At 38.4% G+C, this 21,805-nt stretch overlaps 1 protein-coding gene across 5 annotated transcripts in view; it reads right to left on the reverse strand.

Moving 5' to 3' along the window:
- Positions 1–21,805, reverse strand: part of TGFBR1 (transforming growth factor beta receptor 1) — a 35,820-nt gene that overhangs the window by 2,992 nt on the left and 11,023 nt on the right. For all 5 annotated transcript variants that reach the window (XR_014494185.1, XR_014494186.1, XM_083377130.1 and 2 more), the window contains 5 exons: positions 17,871–18,101; positions 15,257–15,424; positions 2,040–2,196; positions 374–498; positions 161–291 (listed from right to left, as the gene is read on the reverse strand). Coding sequence is in view for 3 of the 5 variants with exons in the window: in XM_083377130.1 (XP_083233256.1) it covers positions 161–291; positions 374–498; positions 2,040–2,196; positions 15,257–15,424; positions 17,871–18,101 (812 nt within the window). In the remaining 2 variants the exon portion in view is untranslated. The remainder of the gene's footprint in view (positions 1–160; positions 292–373; positions 499–2,039; positions 2,197–15,256; positions 15,425–17,870; positions 18,102–21,805) is intronic.

Raw genomic sequence — 21,805 nt, forward strand, 5'->3', positions numbered from 1 at the left:
TTTTAAATATATTTATCCACAAAATATGAGTCCATAATCTTAAACAGAACTATCCTGACATTCATACTTCTTTTAATTCAAATTCTAAAAAAAATATTGTTTTAAAAATATGGTTTATTTTTAAAAGTATTCTAAAACTTGTCTAAAGAAAAGAATTTACCTCACAACTTTGCCATCTATTTGGAGTATTGGGTCGTAACTTCTGTTCACAAACAATTCTCCTCATTTCCTCAACTGAAGGATCAGAAGGGACAAGGTCGTAATATGGTAACTGATAATCTTCATGGATTCCTGAGATATATAAACCAATATACAATTTAAGGATCATTTCTGACACTGAATGAAGTTAATTTGTTTTTCAGTTTGAACCTACCACCAATTGAACATCGACGAGCTATTTCCCAAAACACTAGTCCCATGGCATAAATATCTGCTCTTTTGAAAGATTCAAAATGCTTCATGTTTATTGAATCATCAAGTACTTCAGGAGCCATGTACCTATGAACATAAAGACCAAAATTTATTATTTACAAAGCAACACTGCTTGAACATTAATTTTATTTTTTTAAGGCATCAAGCAGCTGTAAGCACTTCATCAATTCAATTCTACAAAATAACCATCTGAACTATATATACTGTGTACTATTACTGGCTACTCCAATGAAGTCCAAAAAGCTCACTTTCTAAAAAAAAATAGCACTGGAAAACTAAACCAGTTATTGTTGCATGCTAAACTAAGCACAGTAATTTACACTAATATATTATTGATTTTGAAGTCCTAATTACTATTAAGTTATAAAATCAAAATCTTATATAAATATTCAAGATTGCTTTTAGAGTATCTATTGTTGTTAGCTGCAAAGTCGTGTCCGACCCATCGCAACCCTATGGACAACATTCCTCCAGGCCTTCCTGTCCTCTACCATCTTCTGGAGTCCATTTAAGCTCACGCCTACTGCTTCAGTGACTCCATCCAGCCACCTCATTCTCTGTCGTCCCCTTCTTCTATTGCCCTCAATCTTTCCCAGCATTAGGCTCTTCTCCAGTGAGTCTGACTCTATAGTATATGGCTATTCCTAAATAGGCAAGAAACCACAAACGAAGCAGCATTTCTAGCTATTTGCTGCCACCTGGCAGGGCTACTTCACATATTATGTTTTAATTATTTCTGTGACTGAATAGAATCTGCTGTAAGATTTCTAGAAAAATAAAGCATTGAGTGAGATGAACAACTAATAGATTAAATGAGGAAATAATTGATTTTTGCAGTAACAGGCAAAAAAACTCATTTGTCAGAGAAAACTACACTGGAATTTTATTGTTGCTTATACAACTTCATCTGGAAACTAAAGTAATACAGCATATTTCAGATAAAAGTATCCGCCATTGGTTAAAACAAGGCTCATACAGATTTAAAAGAAACTTGATTCCTCATTAATATTTACATGAATTTCTAAGATAAAAAGATTACACGTTAATAGGTTACCAAGAATGATAGAAAAATGCAAGTCCAAAGATGCATCTTTTTTTCTCTATTTTATTTATTGCTCTGTGGAGAAGAGGGTCACCTTTCAGTCACTCATGCCTGCACTCTTAAAGAGAAGGCATTACTCAGCAATTCTAGAACACTTACTGGAGAACATTAAAGACAGAATGAGGCAAAGTATATTATTTCCTCTCATTTGTTTATCTTTTTAATTGTATTCAATAAGTTAGGATGACAAGTAGTAACTTTCAAATGAGTTCATACTTATTTGTGTGAGATTCCAAATCCATGTTCAGTATGAGGCACATTTAATTATACTGGATTTCATAATGTAATAGTAAGAGAAAGTTTGTGAAATATATAACCAGAATCTTTTTATCTATTAATAGGACTTAGAAGCTCTGGTCACAGTATAGTTCACATTACTGCAAGATTCTAATGAGTTCAACAGACTTTTTCCTACTGCTGTAAGAATAACTCTTAAACATCTACTCATTAGCTTAACGTCAATTTGAATTATTTAAAATATTCCATTAAAAGAGCATCAGTTTACCTCTTTGTTCCCACTCTGTGATTTGGTGCAATATCTATTGTATCTGTAGCTGAATCATGTCTCACTGCCAGACCTAAATCTGCAATGCAACATGTTCCATTTTTCTTCACTAATATGTTTTTTGATTTCAAGTCTCTATGAGCTATAGCTGGTTTACCTGAAATTAAAACACACAGAAGCATAATTAATATCAAGCAAATCAACCTGAACTTTCTCAAGGCACAAAAGATTAAGCTCATAGAATAACGGGTTGGAACAGACCATAGAGGGCTTCTAGTCCAACCCCAATCCATGGATCCTTACTGCATCCCAGATAAATGGCTGTCCAATCTTTTCTTGATAACCTTCAGCAACAAATTATTATTTCAGTTGATGAAGCTCAAATTATTCCACTTTGAACACACTATACGAAAACCTATTTCTCTACATAACTAATGTTGGGACAGATGGAAGGAAAAGAGAAGAGTACAATCAGCAGTAATACAGTTGCAAGAAAAAGTATGTGAACCCTTTAGGATTATGTGGAGTTTTGCATGAATTGGCCATAAAATGCGCTCTAAATCATGTAAGTCATAACAATAGAAAAACAGTCTGCTTAAAATAATACTACACAAACATTAGCTGTTGTCATGTTTTAATTGAACATAAGATGGAAACATTCACAGTGCAGGGTGGAAAAAGTATGTGAACCTTTGGACTTAATAACTGGTTGACCCTCATTTGGCAGCAATAACCTCAACCAAACGTTTCCTGTAGTTGCAGATCAGACCTGCACAACAATCTGGAGTAATTTTGGACCACTCCTCTGCACAAAACTGTTTCAGTGTAGCAATATTCTTGGGATGTCTGGTGTGAATCGCTCTCTTAAGGTCATGCCACAGCATTTCAATCGGGTTGAGGTCAGGACTCTGACTGGGCCATTCCAGAAGGCGTATTCTGTTCTGTTGAAGCCATTGTTTTGTTGAATTACTTGTATGCTTTGGGTCATTGTCCTGTTGCATCACCCATCCTCTGCGGAGCTTCAGTTGGTGGACAGATGGTCGTACGTTTTCCTGCAAAATGTCCTGATAAACTCTGGAATTCATTTTCCCATCAATGACAACAATCCGTCCAGGCCCTGAGGCAGCAAAGCAGCCCCAAACCATGATGCTCCCTTCGCCATGTTTTACAGTGGGGATGAGGTTTTGATGTTGGTGTGCTGTGCCTTTTTGTCTCCACACATAGTGTTGTGTGTTTTTCCCAAACAACTCAATTTTGGTTTCATCTGTCCACAGTATATTTTGCCAGTAGTGCTGTGGAACATACAGGTGCTCTTTTGCAAACTTCAAATGTGCTGCAATATTTTTTTTGGACAGCAATGGCTTCCTCCGTGGTGTCCTCCCACGTACTCCATTCTTGTTTAATGTTTTCCTTATTGTAGATGTGTCAACAAAAATGTTAGCATGTGCCAGAGATTTCTGTAGGTCTTTAGCTGACACTCTAGGATTCTTCTTTACCTCATTAAGCATTATGCACTGTGCTCTTGCAGTCATTTTTACAGGACGACCACGCCTAGGGAGAGTAGCAACAGTGCTAAACTTTCTCCATTCTGTCTTACCGTGGACACACGAACATCAAGGCTTTTGGAGATACTTTTGTAACCCTTTCCAGCTTCATGCAAGTCAACAATTCTTGATCGTAGGTCTTCTGAGAGCTCTTTTCTGCGAGGCATGTCAACAAGTAAGGAAGTTCCCCAAAGTTGGTTCTGGGTGACTTCAGTCTGCCTTCCCTGGGTTCAGCTTCAAAAGTGGCTCATGAGTTCATGACCTCCATGGACCTACCCAGATTATCAAATATCTGACTTGGAACAGTGATCACATTCAGATTTAATCTGTTTATCAGAGTAGTGTCAACATGATCTGGTGGGGATTCTAATATTATCCCCCGTTATGGTGAGATCACATCCTGATATCCCTGAGACTCTCCTTATCACACCCACTCCACAGGGACACTGACCCATTAGAATGGTCTACCTCTGGAGACTGATGGTCCTTCCAGAAGGAACTGGAAGACATTCTGAAGGATTTGCTGCACAGTTCTGCCAAAGCCTTAGTAACGGCCTGGAACCAAAAGGCTGGTGAAGCTCTGAGTAGGATTGCCCTATGCGATCTCTCACAAGCCTTTGCTCCCATTGTTCCCCATCATTCATAGAGGAACTAAAAGTTCTGAAACAAGTTAAGAGTCATATAGAGTACCACTGGAGGAAAACAAAGGGTGACTCCAACTGGACATGTCTATTAAGGCCTATTTCATGGTGGTAAAAACAGCAAAATGTAATTACTTCTCTGCTCTTATTTCATCTGCAGAATGTTACCGATCCTGTTCCAGATCACTCGATCCCTACCAACCCAAGGGGGTTTGGATGATCATCTTCAGGGCCATGCAGAATAATTTGTTGAACACAGATAAAATCACTCAAATTCATTCCCAGCTAGAGTCTTTGCATGGTGCTAGTGCTTGTAAGATGCCCAGAGAAACATCTTGCCCAGTAATATGGGAACAGTTTGATTTTGTTGTACCTAAGGAAGTGGATAAGATCCTCTGCACTGTCAAGGCAACCACCTGTCCCTAGCTGGTGAAAGCCTCCAGGACTGTGATCACCAGATGGGTTTATGCAATGATAAATCTACCTCTGCAAGAGGATACTTTCCCAGGGCATTTAAGGGGGCCCTGGTTTGTTCTCTCATTAAAACTTTTACTCGACCCCTCCTGCGTGGACAACTTTCATCCATTCTCCCATTTTCCCTTTTTGGGTAAGTTAGTGAAAAAGGTGGTTGTTTGACAGTTCCAGGGGATCCTAGAGGAAACAGATTTCCTTGGACCGTTTTAGTCAGGATTCAGGCCTAACTATGAGAGAGCTTTGGCTGCGCTGATGGATGATCTCTAGCAGGAGCAGGATGGGCGTAATGCAACCATTCTGCTTGACCTCAGTACCATGAACCATAATATTCTTTTGGTCTGGCTATCTGAATTAGGGCTGGGTGGTATAGTTTTGCACTAGTTCAGCTCCTTCCTCCAAGTTCACTTCCAATTGGTGTTGACGGAGTGAGAGATCCAAGGCCTGACTACCCACCTTTGGTGTTCCACAGGGCTTTGTACTCTCTCCTGTTGTTTAACAGCTACATAAAGCCTTTGGATAAGATCATCTGTTAATATGGATTGAGTTGTCATTAATATGCTGATGATATTCAGATCTACAGTACATCGCTACACATGGTTATCTGAGTGATGCTATCTCTGCCCTCTTGAGATGTCTGAAGGCTGTAGGGATCTGGATGGGAGAACAACAGACTTTGACTGAACTCTGGCAAGACCAAGTGGCTTTGGATACATGAAGCCTCAGGATCCAAATGTTTGTCATCCTTAGATATGGGTAGAATTGCAACTTAGGAGTTCTCCTAGACTCACATTCCTGGTCAAAGAGCAGGTAGAGGGCATGACTAGGAAAACTTTTGCACACCTCGTTTCTGCATCTGCTGCCACCTTTCCTCAATTATGACTTTTTGAGCTCAGTTACTCAAGCCCTATGCATCTTTTGTCTGGATTATTCCATATGCTCTACATGGTGCAATTCTTGAAATCCATTCACACAGTTGAATTGGTGCAAACTGCAGCAACAAGAGCAGTCTTTGGGACCCCTAGGATGGCCTATATAACATCTCTGCTCCACAAACTTCACCAGCTACCACTCTCCTTCTGAGTACAGTTCAAGATGTTGTTCATTACTTTTATAGCCCTGAAGCTATAGTCTACCTGATGAATCATCTCATCCTGCTAGGACAAGTTTGTCCTATATGTGATAGCAGAGAAGGCCGATTTCAGATCCTGTCAGCCAAAGAGTTCCGTCTGTTGGGATCCAGAAGAGCTTTTTCTGTTGCAGCACTTGCCTTTTGGAACATCTTAACCTCCAAGATAAGATCTGTGCCACACTATCCTTCTGCAAGAGCCTAAAGATCTCATTCTGCCAGTTGGACAGTTCACCTGAGGTCCAAATGGAGAAATTCCATGCTGGAAGTGACGGCTGGATTGACAGCAGACTCCACTCCCTCTCTCCTTGTTCTCTTCTTTCTACCTGTCCATATTTCTTTTTTTGGTAATCTTATAGTTGAATTTCTGATTATGTTCCTTTTCAAACGTTCTTTTTTATTTTTTGCTTTATCATCTTATTTCTGTTCTGTTTACACTCTTTTCATCTCTTTTTATTGTACAGAGTAGTTTCATGGCAAAATAGGCAGCAATTAAATTTAATAAATAAATAAGGAAGAAGCAGAGTGAACATTATAAAAAAAACTATCTTCAATCATTTGATTGCATGTGATTTCCGATTTGCAATCTTGGTGCCGTGGATGTAGGAAGATGAGCTCCATCTTCCACGTCCAAATTCATTCCGCTGGGGGAACCTGGAAAGGGTTGAAAGTCGCCCTATAACAGTGACAAGCAAGGAGGGGGTCCCCGTTTGATCGTGGGAGGGCGGTGGCCCTTCTGTTTGATCCAGGGAAGCCCTCCAAACCAGCGGGGGAACGAACGGCCATACCAATATGGCTAAGCTGCTGACAGCCTATGTCAAAAGCACCACCAAGCAAGTGGATGAAACTGGATGAGACCTGATCCTCTCTTTAAGATTTTAAGTATTTTTTCCTGTAAAACATGCCCAAAATATTTTTCCCCCAGTGAGCAGAGAGGGAAGGGAAATTTTATCTCACCCTCTAAGAAAAGCGGCGACTAACTACTCAGGGAAAACAGCAACTATAAGACCAATTATAATCTAATTGGATGTATATTCTTTTGAAACTTGAGCACTAAAAGTGTTCCTTTTCTCATTGGAGACGTTTGCTTTTTATTTATTTTTTTAAAATAAGACTTGAAAAACCATCATATAAATTTTAGACTTAAAAAGTTAAAACAGCATCCATGACATCTTGTGGCAAAGTATGGTATTACAATTTGTTATTGCTTAAAAGAGAATTGGCTTGAAGCCTTGACCTTTGACCTTGACAGTTACCACCTGTGAAAAACCCAGCTGCAAAGAAGGAACTTCTTGGTGGCATATCTGGCTTGCTTGAACTATGAATGTAAACTTTTACTGGCTTTCAGAGCTATACTTGGGGAATTGCTTTCCTATTTCTTTACATGAGAAGTGTGTTGTTATATGAGATGATGGAATACCTTAGACTATAAACTCTTACTTGACAAAAAAATTCTACTATAAAGACCACCTGTAACATGTGAAATAGATGTCCCATAACCAGCCACAAAAGACAAAAAACTATTTTTAACATTTGATTCTAAAGTCTTCAACTTAACATCTATTAAGAGAATATGGATGAAGATCAGGAAAAAATCTTTTCCATGTTGAAATCAATACATGAAACCATCCTTTCAGCTTGTGACAAAATAAGAAGCAACCTAAAGGAACAAAATGCCAGCTTAAATATACAAACCCAGATCTTGACTACAACAAAAGAACTAACAATGCAGAAAAGAACACGAAAATTGGAATAATTAAACACCAAGACAGAGGACCCAACTGAACAGCAGACCCGGCCAACAGAAAAATTAGAAAACGGAGTGACAAGATTGAAACTGAAAAGACTTTTTACAAAAATCAGAAGAAATTTGAGGAAAAGGAAGAATAACAGACTGAATGGAAGATAAACCTATCAGACAATTGTGGGAGTAATAGGTAGGTGATCTAATGAATACAAATGGGCTCATTCTTCCAAAAAAACTTCAACCAAATGGTCTTTGTTATTCCAAATAATATAATAATAGAGGGAGAACTATTTGATGATTCAAAGGCACTGACATGGAAGGTTAGCTGGCAAAGGAAGGAAGCCAGAGTAAGGCTGAAGAAAATAATGGCTTTGATTTATTATAGGGGATATATTACTAATTAGAGGGTTGAATATGGTTAAAAATAGATAACGTTTAGAAAATAAAGTGTAATTATAATTGAATAGCTAAGATGTGTAACAAGACTATTAGACTTTGGTAAGAAAAGGGAAAAAGGAAGAAGCTGAGATAAGGGAAACTTTGGTCACCTAATATAAAATATTTGGAAATCATAATTAACAGTGATTTTTTTCTTTTCATTTTTTTTAATATTGATGGGAAATTAAAGTTTATGTACAAGCTAAAAAGTATTGATAAATGTAACAAGAATGTTTTTACTTAGCTGAAAATAAGAATTCTGTTTGCCCAATATGAGATAATAGATATTACTAGAAAAAGAGAGGGAGTATTTGATCTTCCAATATTAGACCTAAACTTAAAAGTTTATGTATATTACTGAATTATTAATTAACCCAGACAACGCTTTGACTTATTAGAGGGGATACTGTATTATTTAGATGGTTTAACATGGTAGAAACTAGATAACGTTTAGAAAACAGAACAAGACCATAATCAAATAGATAAGATGTGTATTTAGAACATTAGACTTTGTTATGAAAAGGGAAAAAGGAAGAAGTTGAGATGAAGGAAACTTTGGTCACCTAAATATAAAATACTTGGAAAACATAAACAACCAATGTTAATTTCAATATTGATGGGAAATTAAAGCTGGGGGGGGAAGCAATAACAGGACATTGATTGTATGTAAGGATCGAATGCAAATGCAGTTAAGATATGTATAAGCTAAAAACTATTGATAATTGTAACAAAGATGTTTTTATTTAGTTGATAATAATAAGAACTGTATTAGCCTAATATGAGATAGTAGATATTAAGGGAAAAAGAGAGGAAATATCTGATGTTGTAACATGAGATTTATATTAAAGACTTATGTATGCTATTGAACTATTAATCCAGTCATCACATTGCTTTTTAAATACTTAATTGTAAAATGAGAACATTAATAAAATATTATTAAAAAAATATTTGATTGCATGTGATTTTTTTAACTAAGTTATTGTGTATTTCAAATAAACTGAGTTCATTGAAGCCCAAAGGCTAGATACAATGAAATACTTCTTCATAATAGAAAAATATTAAGTATAATAAAAATAATTAAGAACAGATATAATACAATAGAACAGAATAAATACAGTATTATAAAAAAAATAAAAACTTAATGATGCACGATCTTGGTCAATGATAGCACAAAACTGGGTGATGGGAAGTATTAAGCAGAAATAACACTCCCTACCAAGATATAAGATCCCCTTCATGGATTACTGCCTTGTCGTGGTGAAGGGGCTTGCATAATTCAATGAAGCTATGAGCTATGCCGTGCAGGGCCACCCAAGATGGAAAGGTCATAGCAGAGAGTTCTGACAAAACGTGATCCACTGGAGAAGGAAATGGCAAACCACTCCAGTATCTTTGCCATGAAAATCCTATGGACAGTACCAAAAGGCAAAACAATATGACGCTGGAAGATGAGCCCCTCAGGTCGGAAGGCGTCCAATATGCTACTGGGGAAGAGCAGAGGGCTAGTACTAGTAGCGCCAGAAAGAATGAAGTGACTGGGCCAAAGCCGAAAGGACGCTCAGCTGTGGATGTGTCTGGTGGTGAAAGGAAAGTCCGATGCTGTAAAGATTTTTTCTCCATAGGAACCTGGAATGTAAGATCCATGAATCAAGGAAAGCTGGACGTGGTCAAACAAGAGATGACAAGACTAAACATTGACATCTTAGGTATCAGCGAACTAAAATGGACAGGAATGGGTGAATTTAAGTCAGATGACCATCAGGTATACTACTGCGGGCAAGAATCCCTCAGAAGAAATGGAGTAGCCTTCATAGTCAATAAAAGAGTAGGAAAATCAATACTGGGATACAATCCTCAAAATGACAGAATGATCTCAGTTCGAATCTAAGGCAAACCATTCAATATTTATTTATTTATTTATTTATTTATTTATTTATTTATTTAATTTGTATACCGCCCTTCTCCCGAAGGACTCAGGGCGGTGAACAGGGCAATACATATTAAAAGATAAAATACAAAAATTAAAAAAGATTAAACAAGGTGCCCACAAATAAGTTAAAACACATTAAAAGCAGGTTAAAGCACATTAATAAAACCCAACCCCATCCCATCAGGCCAGGCCAGCTTGTTCGAAAAGGTAAGTTTTTAGATCGCGCCGGAAGGAGCGGAGGTCAGGCGCCATCCGGAGCTCGACCGGAAGATGGTTCCATAAATCTGGCGCGCCCACAGAGAACGCCCTCACCAGTCGGCATTCTCTGACCGGTGGCACCCTGAGAAGGCCCTCTCTGTGGGAGCGTACTGGGCGGAGGGAAGTTGACGTCGGTAGTCCAAGTCTATGCCCCAACCACAAGTGCTGAAGAGGATGAAATTGACCAGTTCTATGAAGCTCTACAGCACCTTATAGAACTAACACCAAAAAATGATGTCCTTATCATCATGGGGGATTGGAATGCTAAAGTAGGAAGCCAAAAGATAACTGGAATAACAGGCAAGTTTGGCCTTGGAGTACAAAATGAAGCAGGGCACAGGCTGATAGAATTTTGTCAAGAGAATACGATAGTCATAGCAAACACTCTTTTCCAACAACCCAAGAGACGGCTCTACACATGGACATCACCAGACAGTCAACACAGAAATCAGATTGACTATATGCTCTGCAGCCAAAGATGGAGAAGCTCTATACAGTCAGTAAAAACAAGACCAGGAGCTGACTGTGGCTCAGACCATGGGCTTCTTGTTGCAAAGTTTAGGCTTAAACTGAAGAAAGTAGGGAAAAGCACTAGGCCAGTCAGGTATGAATTAAATGAGAAGGAAGGACTCACTGGAGAAGAGCCTAATGCTGGGAAAGATTGAGGGCAATAGAAGAAGGGGACGACAGAGAATGAGGTGGCTGGATGAAGCAGTAGGTGTGAGCTTAAATGGACTCCAGAAGATGGTAGAGGACAGGAAGGCCTGGAGGAACGTTGTCCATAGGGTCGCGATGGGTCGGATACGACTTCGCAACTAACAACAACAACCAAGATATTTAGAATAGAATAGAGCTGGGAGGGACCTTGGAGATCTTCTAGTCCAGCCCGTTGCTCAAGCAGGAGAACCTACCATTTCAGACAAGTCACTGTTTAGTCTCTTCTTAAAAACCTCCAGTGATAAGAGCACCCATGATTTCTGAAGGCAAGCTGTTCCACTGGTTAATTGTCCTCACTGTTAGGAAGTTTCTCCTTAATTCCAGGTTGCTTCTCTCTTTGGTCAGTTTCCAACCATTGTTTCTTGTCTTGCCCTCTGGTGCTTTGAAGAATAGCTTGACACCTTCTTATTTGTGGCAGGTTCTCAAATACTGGAATACTGCTATCATGTCGCCTGTTTCTTCTTTTCTTTAGACTAGCTAAATCCAAGTCCTGCAGCCATTCTTCATATATTTTAGTCTCTGGGCCTTTGATCATTTTAGTGCTCTTCTCTGAAATTTTTCCAGGGTCTCAACATCTTTTTATAGTATGGAGACCAAAACTGTTTGCAGTATTCCAGGGGTGGTCTTACTAGGGTTTTATTAAGTGGTACTAATACTTTGTGCGACCTTGATTCTATGCCTCTGTTTATACAATCCAGGAGTGTATTATTATTTTTGGCGGCTGCTGCACACTGCTAGCTCATAGTCAAGTGATCGTCTACTAGGATACCAAGGTCCCTCTCACAATTGCTGTTTTTGAGCCAGGTTTTGCCCAATCTGTACTTGTACCTTTGATTATTCCTCTCTAAATGTAAAACTTTGCTTTTCTCCACATTAAAACTCACTTAGTTGGATAGGGCCCATTGTTCAAGTTTGTCTAGATCTTTTTGAATCCTAAGCTTGTCTTCTGGGGTGTAGGCTATTCCTGCCAGTTTAGTGTCATCTGCAAATTTGATGTGTTCCCCTTCTTTTCCCTCATCTAAGTCATTAATGAAGATATTGAAGAGTACCGGGCCTAAGATGGAGCCTTGTGGTACCGCAGTGCTTACTTCTCTCCATGTGGATGTAGTACATTGAGGACTACTCGCTGAGTACAATTTGCCAGCCAACGACATATCCATCTAATGGTGTTGTTGTCTATCCCACCTTTTTCTAGTTTACTAAGCAGCATTTTGTCAAATGCTTTACTGAAGTCTAAATATACTAAATAGTTTTTCACTGGTCTACTAGTTTAGTCACTTTACCAAAGAATGAAATAAGATTGGTTTGGCATGATCTGTTTTTGACAAACTCGTGGTGTCTACTGGTTATAACTTTTTTTGCTTCTAGTTGTTTGCAGATGTTTTTTATTATCTTTTCCAGGATCTCCCAGTACTGATGTTAGACTGAATGGTATGTAGTTTCCTGGCTCTTGTTTTTTTCCCTTGCTTGAAGATGGGAACCACATCTGCCCTTTTCCAATCATCAGGTATTTCCCCGGTGCTCCAGGATTTTCAAAGATATGGTACAATGGTTCTGAGATAACAGCTGCCAGCTCCTTCAGAACTCTGCGATGTAATCTATCAGGTCCCGGTGATTTATATTCATCAAGGTCGGATAAGTGTTCTCTTACCATTTTCTTGCTTATTTTAATTTTTGTTTCTAGTTTGTCTTTTGCACTGTTTTTTTTTTTGTATGTTGGGCTATAATTTCTTTTTGTGTGAAGAATGATGCAAAGAATGAATGAATGATGCAAAGAATGAATTAAGCAGCTCTGCTTCCTCCCTACTGCCTGTTAATTCCTTGCCATCTTCTCTGTTTAGTGGGCCTATAGTTTTCTTGACTTTTTTCTTGTTATTAATATGTTGAAACTTTTTTATTGTCCTTGATTTCTGTTGCAAGTCTTTGTTCATTCTGAGCATTTGATTTCCTGACTTCATCTTTCCACGTTCTGGCTGTCTTCTGATAATCAGCCTTACTTATATGTCCCTCTTTCCATTTTTTGTACTTGTCCTTTTTGGCTTTCAGTTTGTCAGAGAGCGCTCTGTGCAGCCATGCTGGTTTCTAAATTTATTGTTTTTCTTTTTCAGTAGTATTGTGCTGGACTGGGCTTTTATGATAATATTTTTCAGAGTTTCCCATGTTTCTTTTGTTATTTTCCCCTTTAAGATTTTTGTCCATGGAATCTTTCCCAAGTTCTCTTTGTTAAAATCAGCTCTTTTGAAGTTTAAGACTCTGGTTGGATTATTTTCTATTTTTTGTGTTTGCATTATATTGAATTTCAGCATGACATGGCCACTTTCACCCAAGGTTCCAGCAACTTCAACTCCTTCTATCACTTCTTCTCAATTAGTAAGGTCCAGTATAGAATTACGTCTAGTTCCATCCTCTACCTTTTGAATGATAAAAGTTGCCAGCTAGGTTGGTTAAGAATCTGTTTGATCTCCCACTCATTGCAGAGTTTGTCTCCCAGTTGATATCTGGATAGTTGAAATCTCCCATTACTACTGTGGTATGGTTCCTAGATACATTTGCAAAGAGTTCATCTATTTCTTGTGATTGGTTGGATAGCCTGTAATATACACCTATGGCAACGTCACTTTTCCCCCCTTTTATATTGACCCTATACATTTCTTCAACATAGGAGTAATGAAAATCTGCTTAGAATCTTTATATAGAAAGCACCATTGTAGCATCTCACTTAAGTTTCTCTTAAAACTCATGTAGTGTTAACATATGGACATAACTGAAGATACAAAGGACTGCGGTAGGTAATGCATCCAGCTTGGCTAAAGTGACTCTTACAGAATTTCAGAATTGTAATGGGTGATAAATAGGAGGTTGGCACAAACCTTTATAGAAGAATATGTTCAATAATGGGGTGTGACATTTTGCTTAAATTTGTTTGGAGATCTATATGACAATTTTTTTAAAAATTCCATTTATATTCCGCCCTTCTCCGAAGACTCAGGGCGGCTTACAAGCTTAGCAGTAGCCTTCATTCTATGTATATGCCTGCTTATTAGGGCTTTCACACACACACACCCCAAGCGGCATTATTACATTATTATTAGCTTAATTGCCCCCAACAATCTGGGCAGTGGCGTAGCGTGGGTTGTCAGCACCCGGGGCAAGGCAAATAATTTGCGCCCCCTAACCGCACTGCACACCTGGCACCACCCATCCACAGTGGGCGGCGACCCGGCGGCTCGGATCGGATTCGCACAGCCAGCACTGCAGTGAGAGTGAGTGAGCCAGGCAGGGGCAGAGAGCTGCGAGTGTGAGCGCGCCCCCCCAGATGTTGCGCCCAGTGCGGCCGGCCCCCCCTGCACCCCCCACGCTATGCCACTGAATCTGGGTCCTCATTTTACCTACCTCGGAAGGATGGAAGGCTGAGTCAACCTTGAGCCTGGTGGGATGCGAACCTGCACTAATTGCAGGCAGCTGGTGTTACTTAAGGAGGCATTATCCCACTGCTCCACCAAGGCTCTTCATTGAGGGCAATTCGAACATTATCAAAACCTAATAAGCACAAACTTTCTATATAGAATCTCAGAATCCTATATATGAATTTTATCTAGAGCTTTTTAAAATGATCTCTACATATTAATGGGCCAAAACTACAGAGAATAGGATTAACATGAGTCAAAAGGTAATTAGCAGAAACCATGCTCTAGCATTCAACAAAACCATGCCTGTTTCTACATGTAAGATGGCATTTTGGAACTATCCATATGTTTCAAATTAATGGTTCCAAGAACGTTAAACTTTGAAAAGAGTAAATTTAGGAGCCATAAGGAATCAGAGAGACTACAGTGGATTAGAAAATCTTAATTTTTAGCTAAAAAAAATACTAGACTACAGTAGATCTGCTTTTTTTTTACCAGACTTATGAAGATTTTTTAAAAATCTGTTTGCCTCCCACTGTCTTTACTACTGTATGTGTCTCTAGTACAACATACTAGCTCACTTGGTAAAAGATATATAGAAAAACTTATTTTAGAATATATGATTAAAAGAGAAAGAAAAAAAGAATAAAAACTTTCAGAAGAAATATTCATTAAAATGATGCTCCTCTGGGGTCTGGAAGAAAAACTATAGTAAAAGGGAGATAATGAGGAGAGGTATTTCCCATTGAAAATTTTAATTAGTAGATATTCCAAAAGTATTATCCATGTAATCATCTTTTTAATCTAAACATAAATCACATAAATTAAAATTTTAATCAAATTAAACTGCAATGGAGATGATTAAAATTTCAAAATATATACTACCAAGAGATGATGTACATTAACAACTGAAACAAACATTGGGATTAAGTTACCTTGTGTGCCAACAATCTCCATGTGAAGATGTGCAAGTCCACTGGCAGTTGATAATGCTAGCTTTATCATTCCCTCTACAGTAACAGTGTACCTGTTCAAATAATCAAAAAGAGAACCATGCTCATGATAATCTGACACTAGCCAGAGTTGTGTCCATGTACCATTATCTGCAAATCAAAACAAAATAGGAACAATTAAAATTAAGGGAACAAAATAAACAAAACACATTGGAAAAATGACTGCATCTCTAGAGATCTATTAAGTATTAAAGTTTGCAGATGATACAATAGTCATTGGTCTCATTCAAGATGGTGATGAGTCTTCCTACAGACAGGAGATTGAACAACTGGCCCAGTGGTGCATCTGGAACAATCAGGAGTTGAACATGCTTAAAACCATAGAGTGGATTTTAGGAGGAGCCCTTCTATTTTACCACCTTTTACTATATTTGACAGCACAGTACCAGCTGTAGAGTTCTTCAAGTTTTTGGGTTCTATAATCTTCCAGGATTTGAAATGGACACCTAATATTAGAACCATCATAAAAATGGCACAACAAAGAATGTTCTTCCTGTGCTAATTGAGGAAGTTCAGACTGCCCCAAAAGCATTTGATAGAGTTCTACAGAGGGATTATTGAGCTTGCCATTAATACTTCTATAACTGTCTTATAGAAGACAATTATAGAATTGTCTTCTATAATTGGAGTCTGTACCTATACAGCAGTGCCCCCCTCCCCACCTTTTGGGAACAAGGGACTGGTTCTATGGAGAAAGGTTTTTCTGTAGACTGGAGGGGCATGGTTTCACATGCTGCTTGCATCCTGCAGATGGGGCTTCTCTGGCATGCTGCAGACCTGTGCCAGTACACAGACTGGGGATTGGGGACCCCTGCTGTTCAGGACAGGTACAGACTACAGTGGATAGTTAGGACCGCAGAAGAAACAACAGTAATCAGCCTGCCTTCCATAGAAGACCTGTATATTCTGTAGGTCAGGAGAGCTGAGAAAATATGTATAGAACCTTCATTATCTTGAACATACTGTTTCAATTTCTTCACTTGGGACGTTGCTATAGGGCATTGCATGCCAAAACAACTATAGACAGGGATGTTTTTCCCCCTCATGCTATCACTCTGCCGAACACCTAATTCTCACAATACTGATTTATGTCGGAGTATTTATCCATCTTGTATGGCTGTAGTATTTTTATTACCCTTCTTCCTTATTGGGTATTATTATGATAATTATTGCTTTGTTACTTTGCATGTACAGTGAGAGCGTTTGCATTAGAGACAAATGCATTGTGTGTCTAATCACACTTGGCCAAATAAAGTATTCTATTCTATTTTGATCTCCATGAAGAATATTAACTATTTTAATGCAGTCTACTTGTATACAAAATAGTGATTGCAAAATTAAACACATCAACTGTTTAAATCTTAATGAAATCATGGAGATTTAAGTAACCCACATCTCAATTGCATTTAATTTGTAATAAATATGCTTTAAAACAAAATCCAAGATGAAAAACATGTCTACAATCCAGATAAAAATATTTGTTAAATCACTGCAATATAAGCCATTTGTACAACCAATCCTCATTTCAGACAAATTTGTTTTAGTTCTTTTAATATCAATCTTTAATTTACTCACAGTTGAAAGGTACAGCCTAACTCCTTGTAACTTAATGGACACAGCCTTTGGAAACAATCTGGAAATAACTTGCTATGCCTTCCAGGATTTTTTTCTTTTTATTTCTGTTTAGTTTACACTTAGTATCTCCTTGTGGTCATTGGTACCCAAACACTTGGATTAGCAAGTGTTATTATTTCGTTAGCCTTGCAAATAAATCTAGTGCAATTTATTCCAGATAAGTGTTTCCCAGCCTTGGCAATTCTCAATGAGCATGGGATTCAATTCTTAAAATCCTCTGCAATAGCCATCTTGTTGAGGAATTCTGACAGAGAAGGAGTGCACCCAATTTGGCAGAGTAAAAGATACTTAATATAAGCATTTAAGACAAATTCGAACATAAACACAAAGCCATTACAATTTTGTTTTCAATGAACAAAAAATATTTTTCAAAAAATTATAATTTCTTTCAGATTTTCTTAAAATTGAGTATGTTTAGATATTATGTCATTAATATTTCCCATTGAGAAATGAGAAATCCTCAACTTACAACCATTTATTTGGTGACTGTTCAGTTATAATGGCACCGGAATTGGACTTATGTCCAATTCTCACACATATGACCAATGCAGTATTCCAATGATCACATGTTCAAAATTTAGGTGCTTTGCAAATGGCATGTATTTATGATGACTACAGGATCCTGAGGTCATATGATCACCATTTGCGACCATCCCAGTCAGCTTCTGACAAGCAAAGTCAATGAGGAAACCAGATGCACTTAACGAATACAATTTATTTAACAACTGCAGTGATTTACTTAACTGTGGCAAAAAGATCACGAAATGGGGCACAATTCACTTAAGAACTAACTTACTTAAATGAAATATTGGGCTCAATTGTGGTTGTAAATTGAGGACAATTTGTGTATAATAACAAGTTACTGTATATGATAAGCAAAATATTTCTGGACTGTCACAACCTTTGTTGTCTGCAGCTATAAATCCAAGGATATTCTCATGACGAAGCATAACTGTTTGATAGATTTCAGCTTCACGAAACCATGAGCGTTCTTCTCTTGAAGAGAATATTTTTACTGCAACTTCTTCTCCTCTCCATTTTCCTCGCCAGACTTCTCCAAAGCGACCTTTTCCAATACTTTCTTGTAGTACAATTGTTCTTGCAATTGTTCTTTGAACAAGTAATGGCAAACCTAAAAAAAAGGGTTTTTTTGTTCAGTGATATGGAGCCAATTAATCAATCCAGGCTCTGATCTACAAGGCTTTTCCCCTATCAAAAGACTGTTAAAGCCTCTAGCTATTACTAATACTAAGGGATGCGATGGCTCAGTGGGTTAGGACGCTGAGCTTGTCAATCAGAAGGTCGGCAGTTTGGCAGGTCGAATCCCGAGTGCCGCGTAACAGAGCGCCTGTTACTTGTCCCAGCTTCTGCCAACCTAGCAGTTGGAAAGCACGTAAAAATACAAGTAGAAAAATAGGGACCACTACGGTGGGAAAGTAACAGCGTTCCGTGCGCCTTTGGTGTCTAGTCATGCCGGCCACATGACCACGGAGACGTCCTCGGACAAGTGCTGGCTCTTCGGCTTTGAAACAGAGATGACCACTGGCTCCTAGAATCGGAAACGACTAGCATGCATGTGCGGAGGAACCTTTACCTTATTACTAATTCTAGTCGGCCATGCTTTGCCTTTGATCATAAATAAAAAAGACCAATTCTACTTTGTTAAAAAAAGGCAACTTCAAATAATAGTTTAATTTCCAGTAACAATACCTTTTATTGTAACAGTGTTTATTAATACAATAACAGTTCTTTTGCTGCAATCTCCAAACCTATTCTATTGCACTTGCTATAAATACACAAATACTTCAACAATTTTTTAATCACTACAATTTTTCATCCCATATCTAGGGAACCTTTATCTCTAAAGAAGCTTATCAGATTCCCACTACTATTTCAATATGTAATCTAAATCAAGTGTGTCAGAAAATCTGTTTAAGCTGAAATAATTTTCCAGTTGAGTTCTAACCAAATCTGGTTGTATATACCTGTTTGCCTTTTGAAATAGACCAGGCCAGGAAATATACTCCACAAGTCTGGGTGATTAGCTTGAACTGATTTTTTTTCACTCCTCTCCTCTTATTCTATAGGTAGTCCTCAGATTTCAATAGCAGTTGGCACCTGGAATGCTGTCACATGTGTTTATAAAGTGAAATATGACATTATTTACTAACAGCAATTTTGCCAGTCATGATTGCTATCATAATTCCAGGACCACATAGATCATTAAGCAGGGAGAGATGAGAGTCCCAGGGAAGGAGTATAGGGAGATTGCAGGAAGGGGATTGCGTTTGAGTCAATGAGGGCCACTAGTGGACACTATAGATACAGCTGGGCTGGCAGAGAACATAGATAAGTACTATGGATGCAGACAGGCTGGTGTAACCCATGGGAAGGTCAGCAGAGGCCACAGGCAAGGAAAAGTGTTGCTGCAGGTAGATTTTATGACAGAGTCCAGGTGGGCAGGAGGTGCTACACAGTGCAATACCTTGTATTCTATAGCAGACTTTTGGAAGACAAAATGGTGGGAACAACTTGTGAACCTCTAACAGTTTCCCCAATGATTTTGCTTGTGTGAAGCTGGCAAAGGATGGCAGAAAGGATTGCAAATGCTATAATCATTGTTGCAGCATTGCAGTGCTGGCTGGATCTGCAATTAAAATGTTGCAGGTAGCCAATCACAAGACTGTCATTGACAATCTTTTCTGCCAGCTTCCCACAAGCAAAATCATTGGGGGAACTCTTAGAGAAGGTAAATACCACTGTAACATTGAATGGTTGCTGAATGAATGGACATAAAGCAAGGAGCACATGTAGTGAATTATGTCAGCTTAGCTTTTTTGTATACTTTCACTGTCACTTGAGCCTGTTTTTGCAACTATCTACAATGCCTTGTTTTTCCAAGAACACCTGGTTGGCTTCGCTATAGCACTCAAAATGCATGATAGCCAATGCAACATAGTAGTTAAAAGTTGGGCTAAAGGGGTTTCCGGTTCCTGTTTTCAGTGAAGCAGTTGGAGAATTCGAAAAGTCGGATCCTCCGGCTGAAATTTCTTTTTGTTGGGGACCCTAAGGGGCCAGAATCCACCCTGAATGAAGGAAGGAAATCCCAGGGACTTAGGAGAGACAGCGGTCTCTCTGAACAGTCCAGAAGAAGCCTCCCAGAAACCAATGGAAGAAAAGGCTGGCTAACGCCATGTCCAGCCATAGCTGAAGCAACGGAAGCCATAAGAGATTAAACTAAGCGAATAGTAAACAGCATGCTTGAATCTGAGTAAGAATACTGATTTTCTCTATCCTACCTACTTTCCTGAAGAAGAAAATCCCCAAAATAAGAGATCTCCAAAGAAGGAAAGGGGGAGGGGGACTCCGCTCCCTCTTTCAGTTGGGTGGCAAAATTTACCCGTTAGAAAAAGAAAACAACTAGAAAGACATGAAAAATGAGCAAATGCTGACACCTGCTAGTGGATGAGGATTTTTTCTTTTCTTTTTTTAGAAAATCCACCTGTTCAAACAAAATGAAGATAACACAGCTGAAGCAATGAATACTTTACAAAAGGAAACATGTGATGAGCGACAACAATTCCAAAGGACAATGACTTTAAACCACATAGAAATCCAGAATAACTTTGAGAGTATGAATCAACATAATTTCACTCCAAGAAATTTCTCAGGAAAATACAGTAGCGATGACTGAACAAAATTCTGAGGATAGAGACTTAAAGAAGGAACCTTATAAAACGCTCATTTCACAAAAGGAAGCATATGATAAGCAGCAAAAATTTCAAAGGACAATGACCTTAAACTACAAGGAAATGCAGAAGAACCTTGAGAGCATGAATCAACTTATTTTCAACTTAATTTCACTTCAAGAACTTTCTCAAGAAAATATAGCAGAGATGATTAAATATAATTTTGAGGATAGAGATTTGAAGATGGAACCATATAAAATAAAAAAATAAGATTTAATCCAAATGGGAAATATTTTAATACGTCTAAACAACTTTGAAGATAAGGAAAAAAATGAGAAAAAAATCACTTCAGGGAAACAAATGATGCAGCAAAACATATTAAGAAAGACAACGACCAGAGAAAAAAGATTAAAATGAAACTTCAGGAAAAAGATGGAGCATATCAGAAAGAATACTTCAAAAAGAAACATTTGTTTGAATATGGCTAAGAAATGGGAAAATTTTGAAATATACTACTCTTGTTGTTGTTGTTAGTTGCGAAGTCGTGTCCAACCCATCACGACTCCATGGACAACATTCCACCAGGCCTTCCTGCCCTCTACTATCTTCTGGAGTCCATTTAAGCTCACGCCTATTGCTTCAGTGACTCCATCCAGCCACCTCATTCTCTGTCATCCCCTTCTTCTATTTCCCTCAATCTTTCCCAGCATTAGGCTCTTCTCCAGTGAGTCCTTCCTTCTCATTAGGTGGCCAAAGTATTTGAGTTTTAGCTTCAGGATCTGGCCTTTTAAAGAGCAGTCAGGGTTGATCTCCTCTAGGACTGACCGGTTTGATTGTCTGGCAGTCCAAGGGACTCCCAGGAGTCTTCTCCAACACCATAGTTCAAAGGCCTCAATTCCTTGGCGCTCAGCCTTTTTTATGGTCCAACTTTCACTGCCATACATTGCAACTGGGAAGACCATAGCCTTGAATATACGCACTTTTGTTGACAGGGTGATGTCTCTGCTTTTTAGTGTGCTGTCTAGATTTGCCATGGCTTTCCTCCCGAGGAGCAAGCGTCTCTTTTTTTTTTATTGAAAAGTTTTACAATATATTTTATCTTTAACAATCCCTCCCCCCCCCCCGTCTCTTAATTTCTTGGCTACAG

The sequence above is a fragment of the Vipera ursinii genome (genome assembly GCF_947247035.1).
Source record: "Vipera ursinii genome assembly, chromosome: Z".
Lineage (NCBI taxonomy): Eukaryota > Metazoa > Chordata > Lepidosauria > Squamata > Viperidae > Vipera > Vipera ursinii.